The 18902-nt window shown below is 32.6% G+C and overlaps 1 protein-coding gene across 5 annotated transcripts in view; it reads left to right on the top strand.

The window, feature by feature from the left end:
• Positions 1-18902, top strand: part of Slc4a10 (solute carrier family 4 member 10) — a 319554-nt gene that overhangs the window by 59219 nt on the left and 241433 nt on the right. For 4 of the 5 annotated variants that reach the window (XM_019204974.2, XM_010606839.2, XM_010606841.3 and 1 more), the window contains exon 2: positions 7706-7747. The exons of the other annotated variant lie outside the window; for it this stretch is intronic. In XM_019204974.2, the coding sequence (XP_019060519.1) occupies positions 7706-7747 (42 nt within the window). The remainder of the gene's footprint in view (positions 1-7705; positions 7748-18902) is intronic. 5 annotated transcript variants of the gene reach the window in all.

Raw genomic sequence — 18902 nt, 5'->3', positions numbered from 1 at the left:
TCCCCTTCCTCTTCCTCTTCCTCCTCCTCCTCCTCCCTCTTCTTTCTTCTTCTTTTTTTTTTGTTTTTTTTGAGACAGGGTCTCACTACATAGTTGATACTGACCTGGAACTCACTATGTAGTCCAGGCTGGTCTCGAACTCACAGCAATCCTTCTGCTTCAGCCTCCCGAGTATTGGGATTACAGGCATGCCCCACCACACCCAGCCTGGTTTAAGGCTTCTTAATTTTAGTTAAGTATTATTTCCATTAATTGTAAGATAGTTTATCTTATAATGTTGAGTTTCTGTGTTCAAGAACATTATTAATATTTTCTTAGATCAAAAGCAGTAACTGTTTCTTTGCTTTCCTATGTTCTCTAAACAGCCTCCTTATTTTAGAAACTACTGTATTCAGGGGCTGCTTTAGTCTGTCAAACATTTTCTGGGCACATATGACTCCTTGCTAAGTCCACAGGGTATTTATAGCTCCTTGTTTTCTCATCTTTTAATGTTTTGATATAATCACCATATCTCTTTCTGTTGTGTTTTTGTTCCTAGAATTATAGACTTTATTTAGGTAGAAAAATTGTGGAATAATACTGATATGAACCTCTAATATTTCATGCTCTTGACTCTTAGTACTGTGGTATCTATTACTATTTCTACTTTGAGTTGATGTTTCTTATTTTTTTGCCATATTTTATTGAAGAATAGTATTCTTGCAGAAAAATTTGATTTTTCTTTTGCCTTTAAGAAAAATGCTTAAAAATAATTCACAGGCCTAGCTTAGATTCTAGCAGGAGCACTACTGGGGTTTTACACACAGGGTGCATAGTTAATTGGAGGCCACCATGCAGCAGACTACTATAGAAGCCACATGGCAAAGAGACTTGAAATTAGCTCAGCTTGAGGAAGAATTTTAAATTTTCCTGTTTAGGAAAACATCTGTTACCCATACCAGAACATTGACACAAAGATTGTATTGGTTTATATTCTGAAAGCCCTTAGCACAGGACCAAGTACTTAGAAGGAATTCAGCAAACTTGTGTAATAAGTGAATTTATATAAAGAGAAGAGCAGAGGGTTAAGTGCTGAGCCTTCCTTTAGAAATGATTCACAGAGAGGGTATTTAGGGAACAGAAAACCAGCCAAAGGGAGAGTTTCAAAGGACTGAATGGTGGAAGATAGTGTTTATTACAGCAGAAAAGTGAAGCAGAAAAGCCTACAGGGTTTTATTAGCATTTCATGAAATTGCAAATGGTATTTATTGTCTTATTTTGTTACTTTTGAAATTTGTGTAGAGATTTGACCACTTTTAAAGTCTGTAACCAAATTTTATGCTTTTAAGCACTTTGAAGTATAATGGTCCTAGTGAATCTGTATTATGACAGTTAGGCTAAAAGTGAAAATGCTTAACTTATAACTTTTAAATATTTTTATAAAAGGTTATTCTGCAAATCTTGAACAATATACAGGAAATATAAAATTTGTAAAATATTTGAAAAATAAAATTGGTAAGATCAGAAATTCAATAAATTCTATCATTATAATCAGTACTCAAAATTACACCCAATTTTACTCCTGTGGGAAAATACACATTATTAAATTTATCATTTTAAACACTTTTCAGTGTATAATCAATAGCATGAAGTCTATCTACATTTTTGTGTGACAATCACCTCCATTCTTTCCCAAAACTTTAAAAATACCCCATATTGAATTCTGAACCTATTAAGCAACAACTCCTCAGTCACTCCTTTCCCCTAACTCTTGGAAATTCCCATTTTATTTTCTTTCTCTATTAATTCAGTTAGTCTAGTTACTTTTTACAAAGTTAAATCATCCAAAATTTTTTATTTTGTTGGTCTAGAGAATTAATCGTAATTCTTTTAAAGAATATTTCATTGTACAGTTGTATGACATTTTGTTTATTCATTCAGTTATCAATTGACATTTGGGTTGATTCCAGCTTTTGGTTTATATTGTCATTTTTCCTTCTATGATCACAGTGACTTTGCATTGCTTCCCCCTTCTTATAGCCCATTTAAATTATCCATATTATGTTTTCTATTTCTGCTCATTCAGGAAAATTTCTGGAAAAGGATCCTGGAGTTAGCACTGAAAGACATATTCCCAACTATAAGTAGAAAGCAGGGCCTTGCTTTTCTCATGTTTGGAGCAGTGCTTGAACAAAAAATTGAAAGCAGATTTATCTATCTGGAGAAAGGGTTTTTAGGCAAAAAAAGGAAACAAATTTACCACTTAAATAGCTGTGTGACTTGAAGCAATGTTCTTGATCTGCTTGTATTTCAGTTTCCTTAACTGTAAAATATAGAAATAATATCCATTCTACAAGTTTATTATAGAGATTAAAAATGCTTGGCTCACTGGAAGTTAATAAGAAACATTTCTATATGTCCTTGTTCTTACATCACTGAAAAACATGGATGATGAATTTTCACAAATTTAGTCTAAATACTTGAAATCACGTACCTTAAAATATAAGTTTTGGCAGAATCGTTTACAGGACAGGGATGGTCTAGTCAAAACAAATCATCCTTCAGAGATGCTGATTCAAAAAGAGGCTGGATTTGAGGGTCACATGATGTGCATGTTAAGGTGTGGGAGGAGACGAAAGGCCACAGGTTTACATATGGATGGTGTAAAGAAGCATAAGGCCAGACAGGCTAATTATAGGCATTGATTTACTGTTGAGCTACTTATTATCTGGGAAACTCATTTTTTCTGATTTCAGGGTGAATACTAGCCAGATTTATTTATTCTGTTATGAGTAATGATTCTGCTAAGCCATACTGGGTAAATTAGTTAAAAATTAATAGTAGCTACCTTTTATTGACTATGTTCCAGTGTCTGGGCAGTGCATCATATTTATCACTTTATATAATCTCCGTTATTATTTGGGGTTATGTGCCATTATTAATCTTATTTTAAAGATGAAGAAATCAAGATATATTAAAACTAAATTTTAGTGTTGGTAGCTGATAAGTGGTAAAGTTGGTATTTAATCTCAAGCACTTTAACTTAAATGTGCTTTAACAACTACACAGAGATGAATTTTCTTCTCTTTCGTGTCCTGATAGCTATCATGTAGGATTATTTGACTTCATTGCCAATACATTTGCACAGAATTTATCAAGAGCTTACTTGTTACTAAGATACAAAATTTGTAATTGGAAATGTTAAAACTAGAAGAGAAAAATTTAGTTAAGGTTAATTTTTCTTTTAGAGGAGGAAAACAGATTTAAAGAAACTTCAATTGTTTTGCACAAAAGAGATAATGTATATCAAATGACTCAAGGTCAAAGATGTTGAGATTAATCCTGAAGAGAATGTTACAAAATCATTTAATATTGTATTTTTAAAAACAATGTCAGTATTATTAAGAAGTTATCCTCTGAAATTGTACGAGAGAAAAGACATATTTTTACATTTCATTCATTAAATATCAGACATCTAATGGAGAGTATAAAGTTTATAGTATTAATAAAAGCATAGTTCCTGCCTTCAAGGAGGTCACAGAATGGTGATGAGAATTGACAAAGTATGAGTTCCTAGAGCCAAAAACATTAGCCCCTAACAGGGAGGTGAGAAAGGAAAACTAGAGAAGAGAGAATCAAGCTGAAGCTGAGTTGTCTGTGGTCCAAGAGGACAGCAATTGAAACGAATAAATAAAATTAAAAATCAAATGAGAGATTTGGAAAAATATTTGCAGCACGCATGATACTTAAACAATTAGTATTTCAAAGTATACAAACTGCTTTTATAAAATTAAATTCCTTACAACTGAGATTCAGAGAGGAAATTTTTAAAGCATATTATTAATGTCTTCATGGACATAGAAAATAAGCAACTCTCACAAATTACAAATGGCTTCAACTATAATAGAAATTAAAGATTAGTACACAATTGAGATATAACTTTAAAAGTATCAATCTCTCAAGGAATAAAATACTGATTAAAACCAGTATTGATGAGACAAAGATAAGGGAGGTACTACCATTTATTTTCAGGTACTATTTAAATATTTTTATTCTTTGTAGAGGCCAGTTTGACAATATGTTTTAGCGACATTAACTTTTTCTGTCTGATAAATTTTACTTTCAGTAACTCATTCTAAGGAAACAATTAGAAATCTTGGCAAAATTCTATGCAAGTGTACATTGCACTTGTGCTTCCAATAGCAAGACTTGACATGCCATTAGCTCTAGGTTGCAGAGGATGTTTAAAGAAGATGTCAGAATTATTCATGATGTCTTGCTAAGTAGGAAAAAAGAACAAAATATATACATTATGATTCTGTATATGTATTTAAATATTGTAGGGATGTATATTAAAATATATATGTGGCTTTCTAAATGTTAAAACTTCAAGTGAGTTTTCCTTGTGTTCTGTTTTCTGTGCTTTCTGTAATAAACAAGTATTATTTTAGGAATTAGGAAAATAAACATAATGTTAACATTAAGTCTTGGATTTATAAAATGGAATGATTATATGAACCAATTCAGAAAGTTTCTTTTATTCTACTTAAATTAATTGTGATAATTTAACACTTTAATGTAGCCTTTTGTGACTTCAGTTTTTTTCCTCTAACCTACACTTTTCCCAGTGAAAATGTGGGTAGGCATTTGTTAAGCAATCTGTACAGATTAATACATATGGAAAGCAATATTTATCTTTTTGTCAGTGAAACTTTTTGTTGTTCCTACATAGTGTAATTATATTTTATTTCAATGATTAGAATACAAAGAAACGTGGCCAAGAGAAATACTTAGAAATAAAAATTTTTTAAATTTTATTTTCAAGGTAAACACTAAATGGTGTTACCAAGGAAAGACTCTGTTCTCTGTTTTGTGTAAAAATAGGATAGAGAAATCATCTATTTTAGAATAGTTAGGTCTTAATCTTCACTGAGGCAGAATTATTTGACTTAAGGACCTCTTGTTATCTCTTATACTGTTGAAATTTTATAGCCTTAAAGAAGGAATATTTTCTTTATTTTTTGTGTACAATTGTGAAAAATATTTACAGGTGCAGTCACTGAACTGTATTTGAAATCTATAAGTGCATCTCTTGTGTAGAGTGTAAAATGCATTGGTATTCCCTAAAGTTCTATGGTTATGACCAGAACTATTACATTAGTTTTACTTGTTTGTTCTCTAAATATATTATGTAAACACTTTTATAATCCAAACTATATCTCAAAGAATGGATGTTTCAGAACTATTTCTTTAAAACTAAGGAAAATAATATTTTATTGGGTGGGAAACAAAGTGTCTCTTTTGGTACTTCTTTTCGGTTCTGCAATCTTCTTACAAGTTAAGAAAAACTTTTATTTACAATTCTGCTAATGTAATTAGTGGTGGGCTTTTATTAGTGGAAGAATCATAAAAGTAGAAGTGATTGTTCTGTCACAGATTACTGATGTTTTACTAATGAAGATCTAGAAATCATCGTATTTTATATATTTTTAATTGAATTTATTGGTACTTTTTAGGTATACAGTACAGTTACATTCATCATTGGTATTTTAAATGTAATAAATTTCCTATACATTTTCTGCTAGTTAAATCAACATATTTATAGAGAAGACAAATTTTCAATAAGTACAGCAGACCTTTGGCAAAGTTATGAAATAAAGCAAAAATGTCTGTGGACCTTTCATTTTTGCTTTTGGTGCATTTTTATTTGAAATCTTTTTTTTGGCATGCTCTTTTCCGAGCACTCCAGGCTCCCAGGTTCTTTAAAACTTTCTTGTTCTCCAAGAAAATAGTGGATCATAGCATTTACTAATCTTCAAAATGAATATAGAAGTTCCATCTAAGTAACATATTTTATTAATTCAGTAAAATAATTTAAGTCCTATATGGACTGCAGATGATTGCTGAAAATTTCAGGTACTGTTGACATTTCTCTTGGGTCTTCTCGACTCAGTGTGTGAACCTGTTCAATCCATTTACTCTGACCTAAAGTCCAGTCATATATCAAGTGTGATCACAAACTACAGAGAATGTTTACATTAAAAATCATTACAATAAAAAACACATTGACATTGCCAGTCATATTTACCCTATCATTCTTGCCACTTTTTAAAACAGTTCTGGAAGTCTTTCTGAGTATCTTTAGTTGCACTGTTATGAGTGCCTTAATGTCTTAAATCGATTCAAAATATTTACATAGTCATTCATAGTCATTTTGATTTTAGGGAAAATCCAGAAGTCTCTGTGTGAGATATGGTGAGTAAAGTGAACGAGCACATGCTAAAAACATTTTTATGAGCCTACCTTTTTGTTGGCTGGTGCTTGGCTTTGCAGTAGCATTCAGTATAGTATTTTTGATCACACCTTGTTAGTGATGTGTATTCAAAGTAATGGGGAATATTTAGAAAAGGATTAACAACAATTTTTATTTAAACATACACTGTATTATTTATTAACCCTTGTAGAAGCTTTTTTTAGTTAGTGTCCTTTTTACTACATAGCAGGTGCTATCTATATACTAAAATTTCTGAGATTTCGGACTTTAATTTTATCAAACTAGAATTTGAGAGGTAAGGATAAAATTATGCCTATTGTATATAAGTATTAATTGGATTTTAATATGAATACAGATATTACACACACATATGTATGTATCTATGTTAAATTTCACCTTAGTTACTACAGATATGATACAGTGAGATATGAGTATAAACTTTGATTTAAATTGCAAAAAGAAAACCACATCCATACCTACATAAAGAGCAAGATGTCAGTAAAGTAGCATAGCATCAATGTCAGCAAATATGCTTAGTAACATGGAACTTAGAGGAAGAATTACTTAACTAGATTGATAGGAGTCAGGAAGTATTTAAGATATAAGATTTAAATTCATCTTAGAAAAGAGATAAAAAAGGAAATCTGCAATGGAGAGACATGTAAACATGTTTCACATACTAGAATGTTACACAATCCTCTGCCTTTTCATAAATTGTCATTTTGAGAGATTTAAAACAATTTATTTAGTTATAGTATGTAGAATTCTGAAATTATGTGATGGCTCAAAATATACAGTAATAATTAAATGTTACATTTTCCTATGGCCAGAAATTTTGAATGTTGAACATATTTGATTCACTTCACTATGAAAATATTCTTTATCTACATTGTTATAGAATTTTATTACAATATGTTACACCCTAAATATTTGAATGTAGATGGTAAGAGTGCCTTACAAGAATCAAACTTAAAGAGATTATGTGACTCCAAGCCTAAAAGTGATGATTGAAACCATTTTTAAAATGAACATTATTGATGAAAAACTTCAATCTGAAAGAGGAATAGTCTACAGCAAGGGTAGCATGGAAAATCACTGTGGCAAATAATTATAGCATCCCTCAAATTCAGTGTAAGGAATTAAGCCTTACCTCTAATGGAATGCTGATGTAGAGATGAAATATCTTTACAGTCAGTTACTAACTAACTAATTCATGTAAGCTTGATGCTATATACTCAAAACAACCTTCTAATTACCATGATCTTCCATGATGGTATCCTAGAGAGAAGTCAGTAGCCTCAGCAGCTGCATAACATAAATTAACAAATCTTAGGGAGCAAACAAAATTATACTCTTTTAATGTTTTACAACAACATAGAAAGTTATTGGTGATGTTAATTGAAACAATAAGCAGTGTTTCATGGATGATTGTCACAACCCCTTTTATTCCAGGGGGCAGACTCAAGAGTAGTTCTTTCAGAACTGAAGAAGAAGGTAAGTTCATATGGTATTATTTTTCTTGACATTCATTGTGATTTTTACACCATAGATGCCTCTAAATTATAAAACTTCATTACAGTTTTAAAACTTTTAAGAGAAAATGGTAGTGTCTCGGTGGTTTTTGATGATGGTGCTCTGTAAGGCTTTGGTGAACTTTGGGATATGAATTGGCCAGATAGTCTAGAACTGCTTTTCTTTTTAAGGAATTTAAACATGTTAGAAATTAATTTTAAAGCATATCCCATCTCCAGCATTTCCCAAAGCAATATCCCCAAAATGACAAAAATTAAAACTACAGTTTAAGGAATAAGCCTGAAATTTCAGTTGTGACCTAATTGTGCTTTATGTCCTATAAATATGTATGCCATTAATTATATTGGTAATTTCATCCAACAAAATTTTGCTTCATTTTTTTGTGCTTTGCGTGGCTTGTTTTTGAGTTTTATTAAGTTTAATAGACAAATAAAATTTATGTATTTAATTCTGTAATGTGATGATTTGATATACAGTGTAAAACATTTACCACAACCAAGCTGACATATCCATTACCTCAGTTATCTTTTTTTGCTACTCTCTTAGCAGAGTATACATAGTATATATATATACAAGTATATATAGTATAGTGTATTCACTACACTAAACATTATATTGTCAGTACTTAGTCATATAATAACTGAAAATACATACGCTTTGTCCAGCATATGTTTCTCTCATCCCTCAGCTCCACTCAACCATCATTAGGGTTTCTTTTTTTCATGAGTTTGATTTTCTTTTATATTCTGCATATAAGTAATACATTCAGTATTTGTCTTTTTCTTGCTTGCTTACTCTACTTAAAATGCCCTTCAGTTTCATTCACGTTATTGCAAATGGCAGGATTTCTTTTCTTTTTTATGGTTTAATAATGTAGCATTGATTGCATACACTTCATTTTCTTTATTATACATCTATGATTACTTAAATTGTTTCTGTATCTTGGCTGTTGTAAACAATGCTGCAAGGAACACTTGAGTGCAGATGTCAACACTGTATTTCTTAGGGTGCAATTTAAGAAAATTTTGGCACATTCCCAAAGGTAAGGCTAATTTCTGAGATGTCTGAAAAAATGGCTGACTTTGGCAGCTAACAGTTCCTTCCTATTTATTTATGACTTTATGTACCTATATTGCCCAGTAATTTTATTGAGAACACACGTAGTTTTTGAGATATATCATTTATTATATATGACCTGATATAATGGCTGTTTAGTGTAAATAAACTTGTGGGGTCAGAGGAACAAGTTATTTGAATATAGAAATTGATTGTGGACGATTTCCCCAAGGACCACACACCCTTTAACACCCATGAAACTTCTACAGTTCCTATATTTGTGCTGAAGTTTATTCCCAAGTTCTTTCCCAACTCCAACTTGTTTAACATCGGAGACTGTAGTGTTAAGACAGGAACACTGTAAAATTGTTGAATGAGATTCAGAAATTAAAACATTACAAAATTGAATACAGCCTCTCTATTTCTGTGCATATTTCATTTAAAAAAGACATTTGCATTAGAAATAACAGAAAAAATATTTGGTAAGGATCAAGATTTTAGTGCAGAAACATGGAGGGATGATAGATTATTTTGTTTGAGGCCAATGGTAAGAATACAGATTCTTCTTTGATTTATGTCCTTTAAAGAAATATATATATTCAATATATTTGATATTTCAACTAACTGATTTGAAGGAGAGTGTAAACCTTAACCCATCTTCAAATCTAAAAGTAACCACTAGTCAACACAAGCTGAAGAAATTGTCTTTGGAAGGACTATTCACACATCTTCTTCTGTCATTATTATTTTGGTTTAAAGTTACTGCTAGATGGAGGTGATGTTGAGATGGACTATAAATCTCAGTAGGTTAACACTGAGTAAATTTTTATATTTTTATGTCATGTAGTCAAAGTCATTATGATCTTAGGCTACATTTCAATAGTCCATTTAATTCTCCATGTATCTATACATAATAAAGACTGAATGTGAAATTGTAACTTAGCAAAAATATTTCCCTATGTGAACATGATATATTAAGTACTTTTTGTCCTCAAAATAATAACAGTGAGATATCTGTAGTTCAATAAAATGGAGACTAACTAAATATTATCACTTTGAAACACAAAGAAATTGACAATCCCAAGGTTAATTGGATTGAGAAAAGATGTTTTTCCTTCCTGTATTTCTGGGTTTCTCAAATTTTCTGTCTTCTATCATGGACTGAAATTGATTTTTAGCACACATGTAATAAACATTCATTTTGATGGTTATTTGCAAATTGAGTCTTATTGCTGATGTTTCACTTATACTATTTAATTTCTTATATACGTAAGAAGGAAAGAGACAAGTCATATTTATGACTTTTTCATTTTCATTTTCTTGATATCCTCTATCTGGTTTCATTTCATCCTCAAAGAGGTATGGTTTTGGATTCAAACCATCCATGGCCATCCCCTACACCAAAAAAAAAAAAAAAAAGCAGTACTGTCAACTGTTATTTTTGATTCCTTAAAGACTTTTACCTACATACTTATCATCACTTTTGTTTAACATTTAAAAAATTTCCAGTATTTATTTTACTGTTACAAATACTATTGCTATAAACATTATTCTTCTTTTATCTTTGTTCTCTTATCCCTTTGGTTACTTTTATAAGAATGCATCCTGAAGAGTTTCAAGGTTTAAAATTATTATAGCATTATTTATAATTATATTTACAAAGTACTCTTTCGTTATTCAAGAGTTTTTTAATAGGCTAATTCCTACATTCTACAATTATAAGCATTAAAGAGAACAACAGTGCAATAGGATGATAATTTTCTGATAGAAATTATTTGGCTGACACTTATTCCCTTGTTTGAATCATCTTTTAGTCTTCTATTTGTCATAAGAGTAAAAGTTTTCAAATAACATTCCAGCATAGAAAGGTATATTTTAGTGGCCTGAAAAGGCATTTCACTCTTTACTGATTCAATATATATTTGCATTTACACATTAAACTCATGGAACTGTATAAAGGAATAGTAGAGGAGTTATGAAAATGAGTCATATACAGATTTTGTTTTAAAGATATTAATAATTGAAAATAAGAGTTAAGATTGAAATCAAAGAATGTGCAGGTGTTTCAAAGAAGCCAGGGAGTTAAAAGTGCGGATGAAAGAGCTGTGAGAGAGGGAGTTAAGGCTAAAAGCGTGTAAACATGGATACTTTCATGGATGGTGTGTTTTGTTAATGTTTGATGGATAAACAGGATTTAGATTTATGGAGATGAAGGAGAAAGACATGCAGCAATTACAACAGCAGCAGCAATAGTAGCAGCATTTATGAAGTACTTCTAGTTTTTAAGCACTTTATATTTTTATTAATTTTTATATATACATTTTGCCATACATTAATAATCACATTAATCTTAGGAATCGGAACATCATATATCTTAATTTTTCTTTTTTCCCCGTTCTCCTCCCCCCTCTTCAACCCTTCTCCTCCTTCCCATTTACAAAAACTTCATTTTCATTTTTTCCCCTTCTATCCTTTTTTTAAAAAAATTTAAAACATCCCTATATTCTTCCTTGTCTTCCCCACCCCCTCTATTATTCTCCTTCCCATTTGAAAATGTTCTTCCTACTTCCCAATATCTATTCTCCATTTTGCTCTTTATTTACCCTTTGGTTTTCTTTCATGAGAGAAACTGTGATATTTAAATATATGCTTGATTTATTTCATTTAAAATCACTGTCTCACGGTGCATCTATATACCATAAGATGTCTCAAATTTATCCTTCTTAATGGCAAAGTAGTAGTATTTATCTGTTGATGGGCATATGGAATGTTTCCAAGATTTAGCTATTACAAACTGTGCTGCTAAAAACATGGGTGTGCATATATCCCTGTGGTATGATGTATTTAACTCTTTCAGGAATACACCTATAAGGGGAATAGCTGGGTCAAATGGAAAGTGTAGTTTCATGAGAAAGCTACATAGTGATTTCCATAGTGGTTGCTATCAGTTTACACTCCCACCAACAAAAGAGAAATGTTTCTTTTCCCTCACAGCCTCACCAGCATTATTGTTGGTTGATTTCTTTATATTTTCCATTGAGTTTATTGGTACTTGTAAAGTATACAGTACAGTTACATTCATCATTGGGAACTCGTGCCTTTACATGGCAGACCTTGGTCCTCATTTTTTTCCCTTACCCCTACCCTCCCTTTACCCTGTCCATCCTCTCCTATTTACAAAGACTTTGTTTCCATTTTTTTCTAATATTTTTTATTTTCCCTTCTTTCCTTTTCCCTTCCCTTCCCACTTCCCCTACACGTTTAGCCTTTTTCTTCCTATTTCACATTATCAATTATACAATTTGTATCTTATTTACACTTTTAGTTTTTTCACACCAGAGAAATTATTTGGCATTTAAACATGTGTGTCTGATTTATTTCACTTAAGAGTATGGCCTCAATATGCACTCATTTTCCTATGAATGACTCTAGTTTTTCATTCTTTATGGCTGAGTAGTACCCCATTTTATAGAAAAAAAACATCTTTTTTATCCAGTCTCCAAATGATGGGCAATTGGGCTGTTTCCAAGCTTTAGCTTTTACAAACTGTGCCATTATAAACATGGATGTGCATATATCACTGTGGTATGATTCCTTTAATTCTTTTGGAAAGATACCCAGCAGTGGGATAGCTGGGTCAAATAGAACCTATAATCTCAGTTCTTTGAGGTATCTCCATATTGATTTCCACAGTGGTTGCAACAGTCTCTACTCCCTCCAACAGTGGAGAAAGTTTCCTTTCTCTCCACAACACCACCAGCATCTGTTATTGGTTGATTTCTTGATAGTAGCCATACTTTCTGGGATGAGGTTGCACCTCAGTGTTGTTTTCATCTGCATCTCTCGAATGACCAGTTATGTGGAACATTTTTTCATATAATTTATTTGCTCTTTCTACTTCTTTGAGAAATGTCTCTTCATTTCAGATGCCCATTTTTGGATTAGGTCTTTAAATTAGGGAGGTCTGACCCTTTAAAGTTCTTTATATATTCTAGATAGTAGACCTTTGTCTGAGGAAGAGCTGGTGAAATGGTTTTCCCACATTGTGGGATGTTGCTCCACACTATTGGTTGTTTCTCTTGCTGGGCAGAAGCTTTTTAATAAGAAGAGATCCCACTTGTTGATTGTGCTGGTTCATGGGTAACTGAGGTTTTGTTCATAAAAATTTTTCTTACACCAGTGTCTTCAAGAGTTGTACCTAACCTCTCTTTCAGCTGGCTAAGTGTTTCTGTTTTAATATTTAGATCTTTAATCCATTTGAATTTTAGTTCTTTCAGTGCATGGTGAGAGATATAGGTGTAGCTTTAATCTTTGGCAGGTTGAAACTGTTTTTTCCAGCACCATTTATTAAAGAGATCTTTGCTCCAATGAGGGTGTTTGGCTCCTTTGTAGAAGACAAGGTCGCTGAGTGTGTCTGGACTTGTTTCTGCATCTTCTAATCTGTTTCACTCATCCTCAGGTCTGTTTCTTTGCCAGTACCATGCTGTTTTTACCACAGTAGCTTTGTAGTATAGTTTCAAATCAGGGATTGTGATAACCCACTACCTTGTCTTTATTGCCTAGAATTTCTTTTGCTATTCTAGATCTCTTGTGTTCTAAATGAATTTTTGATCATTTTCTGAAGGTCTGTGAAGTATGCTGCTGGGATTTCAATAGGGATTACATTGAATTTATATAGCAGTTTTGGTAGTATGGCCATTTTTAATATGTTGATTCTTCCTACCCAGGAGCAAGGATTGTCTTTCCATTTTCTTTTTTTTTTAATTTTTAAAAATTGAGTTTATTGGTACATTGTAGGTATATGGTACAGTTACATTCATTATTGGGATCTTGTATCTTTTCATGGCAGGTCGTGGTTCTCATTTTTTCCCCTTGTCCCTACCTTCCCTTCACACCCCCCTCCATTTACAAACACTTTAATTCCACTTTTACATTTTCTCACATTTTTTTCTTTTCCCTTATTCCCCTTCCCCTACCCTTCCCACTGTCCCTACACCTTTAGCCCTTATTTTCCTATTTTACATTGTTAATTATCCCATTAGGATCTTGAGTACTACTATAGTTTTTCACACCAGAGAAACTATTTGGTATTTACTGATATCCTCTTCCATCTCTTTTTTCAGAGTGCTGTAGTTTTCAGAGTAGAGGCTATTGATTTCTTTCATTAGGTAGATTCCTAAGTATTTCAATTTTTTGCATGGTATTGTGAAAAGCATTGTTTTTCCTACTTTTCTCTAGGTGAGTCTATTTTTCATGTACAGGAAAGCTATCGATTCTTGTTTGTTGACCTTGTATACAGCTACTTTGCTGAATTTGGGGGAATTCTTGGGGCCTTCTAAATAGAGTAGCATGTCATCTGCAAATAATGACAATTTGACTTCTTCATTTCCTGTCTTTATTCCTTTTATTTCTTTCTCTTATCTAATTGCTGTGGCTAGTATTTCCAAAACTATATTGAGCAAGAGTGATGGTAGTGGACATCCTAGTCTTGTTCCTGATTTTTGTGTGAAGGATTTCAGGTTTTCTTTTCTTTTGAGACAGGGTCTCACTATGTAATTGAGGCTGACCTGGAACTCTGTTAGCCAAGGCTAGTATTGAAGTCACAGTGATCTCTTGGCTTCATTAATTTTTTTTTTTGTTCTCTTAGTCTCCATTGCATTAATTTCTGCCCTGATCTTTATAATTTCCTCCTTTGCATGAGCTTTGTGTTTGTCCTGGTCTTCTTTTCCTAGGATCTTGAGATTCAACATCAGGTTGTGTAATTAAGCTCACTCTGTTTTCCTAATATGAGTATTCACTGCTATGAATTTTCCTCATAAGACTACTTTCAGTGTATCCCATAGATTCTGATATATTGTATTACCTTGTCATTTAATTGTAGGAACTATCTTATTTCTTCTTTAATTTCCTCCTCTTTCTGGTTATTCAGAAATATGTTGTTCAATTTCAATTTGTTTATGAAATTCTTGTGGGTTCTTTTGCTAGTAATCTCCAGTATCATCCCACTGTGTCTGATAATATACAGGTGATAACTTCAATATCTTTGAACTTATTTAAACATGTTCTATGAGTGAATATGTGATCTATTTTGGAGAATGATCCATGTGCAACCAAAAAGAATGTGCATTCAGATTTTGTAGGGTGGAACACTATGTAAACATCTATTCAGTTCATTTTTTCAAGAGTTTGATTGAGTTCTAGTTTATTTTTTGTCTAGTTGGTCTATCTGTTTGTGACAGTGGGCTATTGAGGTCTCCCACTACTATTGTATTAGTGCTTTTATAATTTGTCATGTCCGTTAGTACTTGTTTCATATAGTTGGGCACACTTGTTTTGGTGCATATATATTTATGATTGTCATCTTTTCCTCTTGGATGATTCCCTTTACAAGGATGTAGTGTCCTTCTTTGACTCTCTTTTCTTTTCTTTTTATTGAGTTTATTGGTACAATCTAGGTATACAATACAGTTATGTTCATTACTGGGATTCTGTACTTTTACATGACAGGTCTTGATTCTCATTATTTCCCCTTGTCCCTGCCCTCCCTTCACCCACTCCTCGCCTCCCCATTTACGAACACTTTATTTCCATTTTTCAGTTTCTCACATTTTTTCCTCTCCCTCATTACCTTTCCCCCACCCTTCCCACTTTCCCTACTTCTTTAGCCCTTTACTCCCTATTTCACATTATTAATTATTTCATTAGGATCCTGTGTACTATTATAGTTTTTCACACCAGAGAAACTATTCAGTATTTCAGTTAAAGAGATCTCTGTATGAACCTTAAAAATAGGGAATCCTTTTTTTCTTTTTTTTACTGTATCCCTAAAATGTACCAATAAACTTAATTAAAGCTGAAAAAAAATAGGGAATCCTAAAATAAAACTAAAAAGGAAAGTAAAAGAGAAAAGGCAAGGATGTAAGATTAAAATAATCCTTAATTCTGAAGATGAAAATGGTCCCTGAACACATTTAAATTGCTTCTTGCTCTTGTAGTCTTACCTTGTTTTTTTTCATTATTTAGAGAATACTTTATTAGTTTCTGTAATCAAACCCACATAGATATGACCTTATATATTTAATACAGTGTGTTACCCCTGTACAAATGGAAAAAAACATAACATTTCTAGACCAATATGGCTGTCAATTTCTGTACAATGCCAACTCAACACAGTAAATTGGGATAACTTTTTCCAAAGTTGACAGCACAGTTACAGTTTCCAAAAATTCAAATTATATATATATATATATATAAAAAGACCAATAATAGCAGTATGTTATGCATCAATAGCAGCAACAGCTTTTCCAGGTTCCGCAGTCATCTGAAAAAAATTATAGACATTCAGCACATCCCATTAAAAAAACAAAAAACAAAGAAAATAATAATATCCAGAAAACAGCAAAGTTCTGTTGCTGTTGTGGTACCTGGCACCATTATTTTTTATTAGCATCTTAATCATCATCTGGAAAGAGAACTTTCTAGAGTAATATCATTAAAAATAGCTCTGATAAAACACCATCACTACTATGTATCATAAAGCAGATACAAGATATTTTACATTCACATAGGTATGATACAGTACCATCCTACATCAATAATACTAGAATCAGTTTTGGTTTGGAATTTGCTTTGTCTGCAAATAAGATTGCTACTCCTGCTTTTTTCTGGGCTCCTGTCACATGGAGAATTGTTTCCCATCCTTTCACTTTCAGTCTATGGGCTTCTTTTTGCACTAGGTGTGTTTCTTGTATACAACATAGTGTTGGATTTTGCTTCTTATTCCATTTTGCCAGTCCATTTCTCTTGATTGGTGAGTTTAGGCCATTGACATTGATGGTTATAACTGATATGTACTGACTTATTATTGTCATGTTATTGGCCTTTTGTTGACTCTTTACTTTTTCACCTTCTCCTTATTAGTTTCTTGCCTTGTCTATTTGATTTGCTCTGTTGGGCCTCATGGTATTGTTGCCTTCATTGTCTTTTTCTAGGATCTTGTTTAGAATTGCTTGTAGTGCTGGTTTGGTATTCATGTAATTTCTCAGGTGTTATTTGTCGTGGAAGTATCTTATTTCCCCATCCATTTTGAAAGAGAGTTTTGCAGGATACATCAGTCTAGGTTGGAGGTTGTTCTCTTTAGGACTTGAAATATCTCACTCCAGGCTCTCCTTGCCTGGAGTTTGTGTTGAAAAGTCTGCTGTGATTCTGATGGGCTTTCCTTTGCATGTTTGACTCTCTTAATCGATGTTGACTTGTAATCCACTTGAACCACAAAGAGGATAGATACTCCTGATTATTTTTGTACCTGTCACATGGAGTATTGTTTTCCACCTTTAACTTTCAGTCTATGAATTTCTTTTTGAATTAAGCATATTTCTTGTATGCAGCATATTGTGGGATCATGCTTCTTGACCCATTCTGCTAGTCTATTTCTTTTGATTGGTTGAATTGAAACCATTAAGATTGACAATTATAACTGATACATATTGACTTATCCTTGACTTCTTTTTGTTGGATTCTCTTCCTTTGCATTTAATTTATTGTTGTGTCTAATGGATTCATTCTGCTGTGCTTCCTGGGGTTGTGATCCTCATTGTCTTTTCCTAGGATATTGTTTAAGTTTTTTGGAGTGCTGGTTTAGCATTCATGAAATTCCTAAGGTGCTCTTTGTAATGAAAATATCTTATTCCTCCATCAATTTTGAAATATAGTTTTGCAGGGTACATCAATCTGGGTTGGAGGTTGTTTTCTTTTAGTGCTTGAAATATGTCACTCCATGCTCTTCTTGCATTGTGGATTTGTGTTGAGAAGTCTGTTGTGATTCTGATGGGCTTTCCATTGTATGTGATTTGTTTCTTTTCTCTAACTGATTATAGAATTTTGTTCTTCCGTTGAGTTTCTGGAATTTTAACTATTATATGCCTATGTGTAGATTTATTATTATTTTTTTTCATGACTAGTTGGAATCCTATAAGCCTCACTTCTCTGTATGTATGGCGGTCCAGCCGTCACAACATGAACATGCCTGAGTCAGGGAGTGAGGATTGAGAAAGGAAAGAACACTCAAACCTGAGCAGAGATGAAGAGAAGTCTGATTTATTTCACAGAAAGAGCTCCTTTTATAGGTTCACAGCAACAGGAAGCTTTTAAGGGCACACAACAACAAAAAACACCAAGTAACTGTTTTTCAAAGACCGGATTTCCTGACTCTTACAGATAACATCAGATCTTCAGCTAACGAGTTTCCTGTTATGTAGAGGGTCAAAGAATCAAAACAAGCTTAACAAACAGTTTCCTTGAAGAGTAGCAAATGTTGATGCCCTAATTATACAGGAAGAAGTTATTTTTGAAATGTCAAACTCCAGTGGGCCATGACTGGGCCCCGACATATCCCCCTTTTTATTATATTTAGAGCAGGGACTTTCCCAGCTCAGCAGAAAGACTGTGCCTGTCTTAGGTGAGAAATGTCCAGAGAAATCCCTTACCCATCATCAAGCCATGAGAATTCTGATACTCATGCTCTGTCTTAGGTTGGATATTTTTCCACACTTCTCTTACCCATCTTTGAGTACCAGCCTCTGCAGGGGTTAGATCGTAGGTTGTGGAGGCTTGACATGTAATTTTTACAAGCATCATTATGAAGAGAGGTTGTCTCAAAACCATCACAGACTAAAAGGAAGTCATCATTTTGAGAATATACAATTGGTCAATTTACAATTAAAATAGCTGTTGTTATATTCATTATCAGTTTCATAAACAATCTCTATATCTTACCAATAACATATAAGGAGCATTAACACAAGACATTATCTTTTTCTTTTGTTCTTTGACTTGAGATAACACAGGATTTATGGTATTTCACATATTAAAAGTCCCTATGTTAAAAACATTTAAATGAAGGCTAGTAACTTTGACATCTGACCATAAACATATTTCTCCCAATACAGCAACAAACTTCCAAATGTTTGAGAAAAACCTGAATTTGTCCACCAAAGTAAAGTCCTGCAGACAAGTTTAAGTCCAAATGATTAGTCCAAAAACTTTTGAGATGTGTCCTTAA

Source organism: Fukomys damarensis, unplaced genomic scaffold (assembly GCF_012274545.1).
Source record: "Fukomys damarensis isolate Sample0158 unplaced genomic scaffold, DMR_v1.0_HiC HiC_scaffold_26, whole genome shotgun sequence".
In the NCBI taxonomy this organism is placed as follows: Eukaryota; Metazoa; Chordata; class Mammalia; order Rodentia; family Bathyergidae; genus Fukomys; species Fukomys damarensis.
This window is presented reverse-complemented; position numbering and strand designations above follow the sequence as displayed.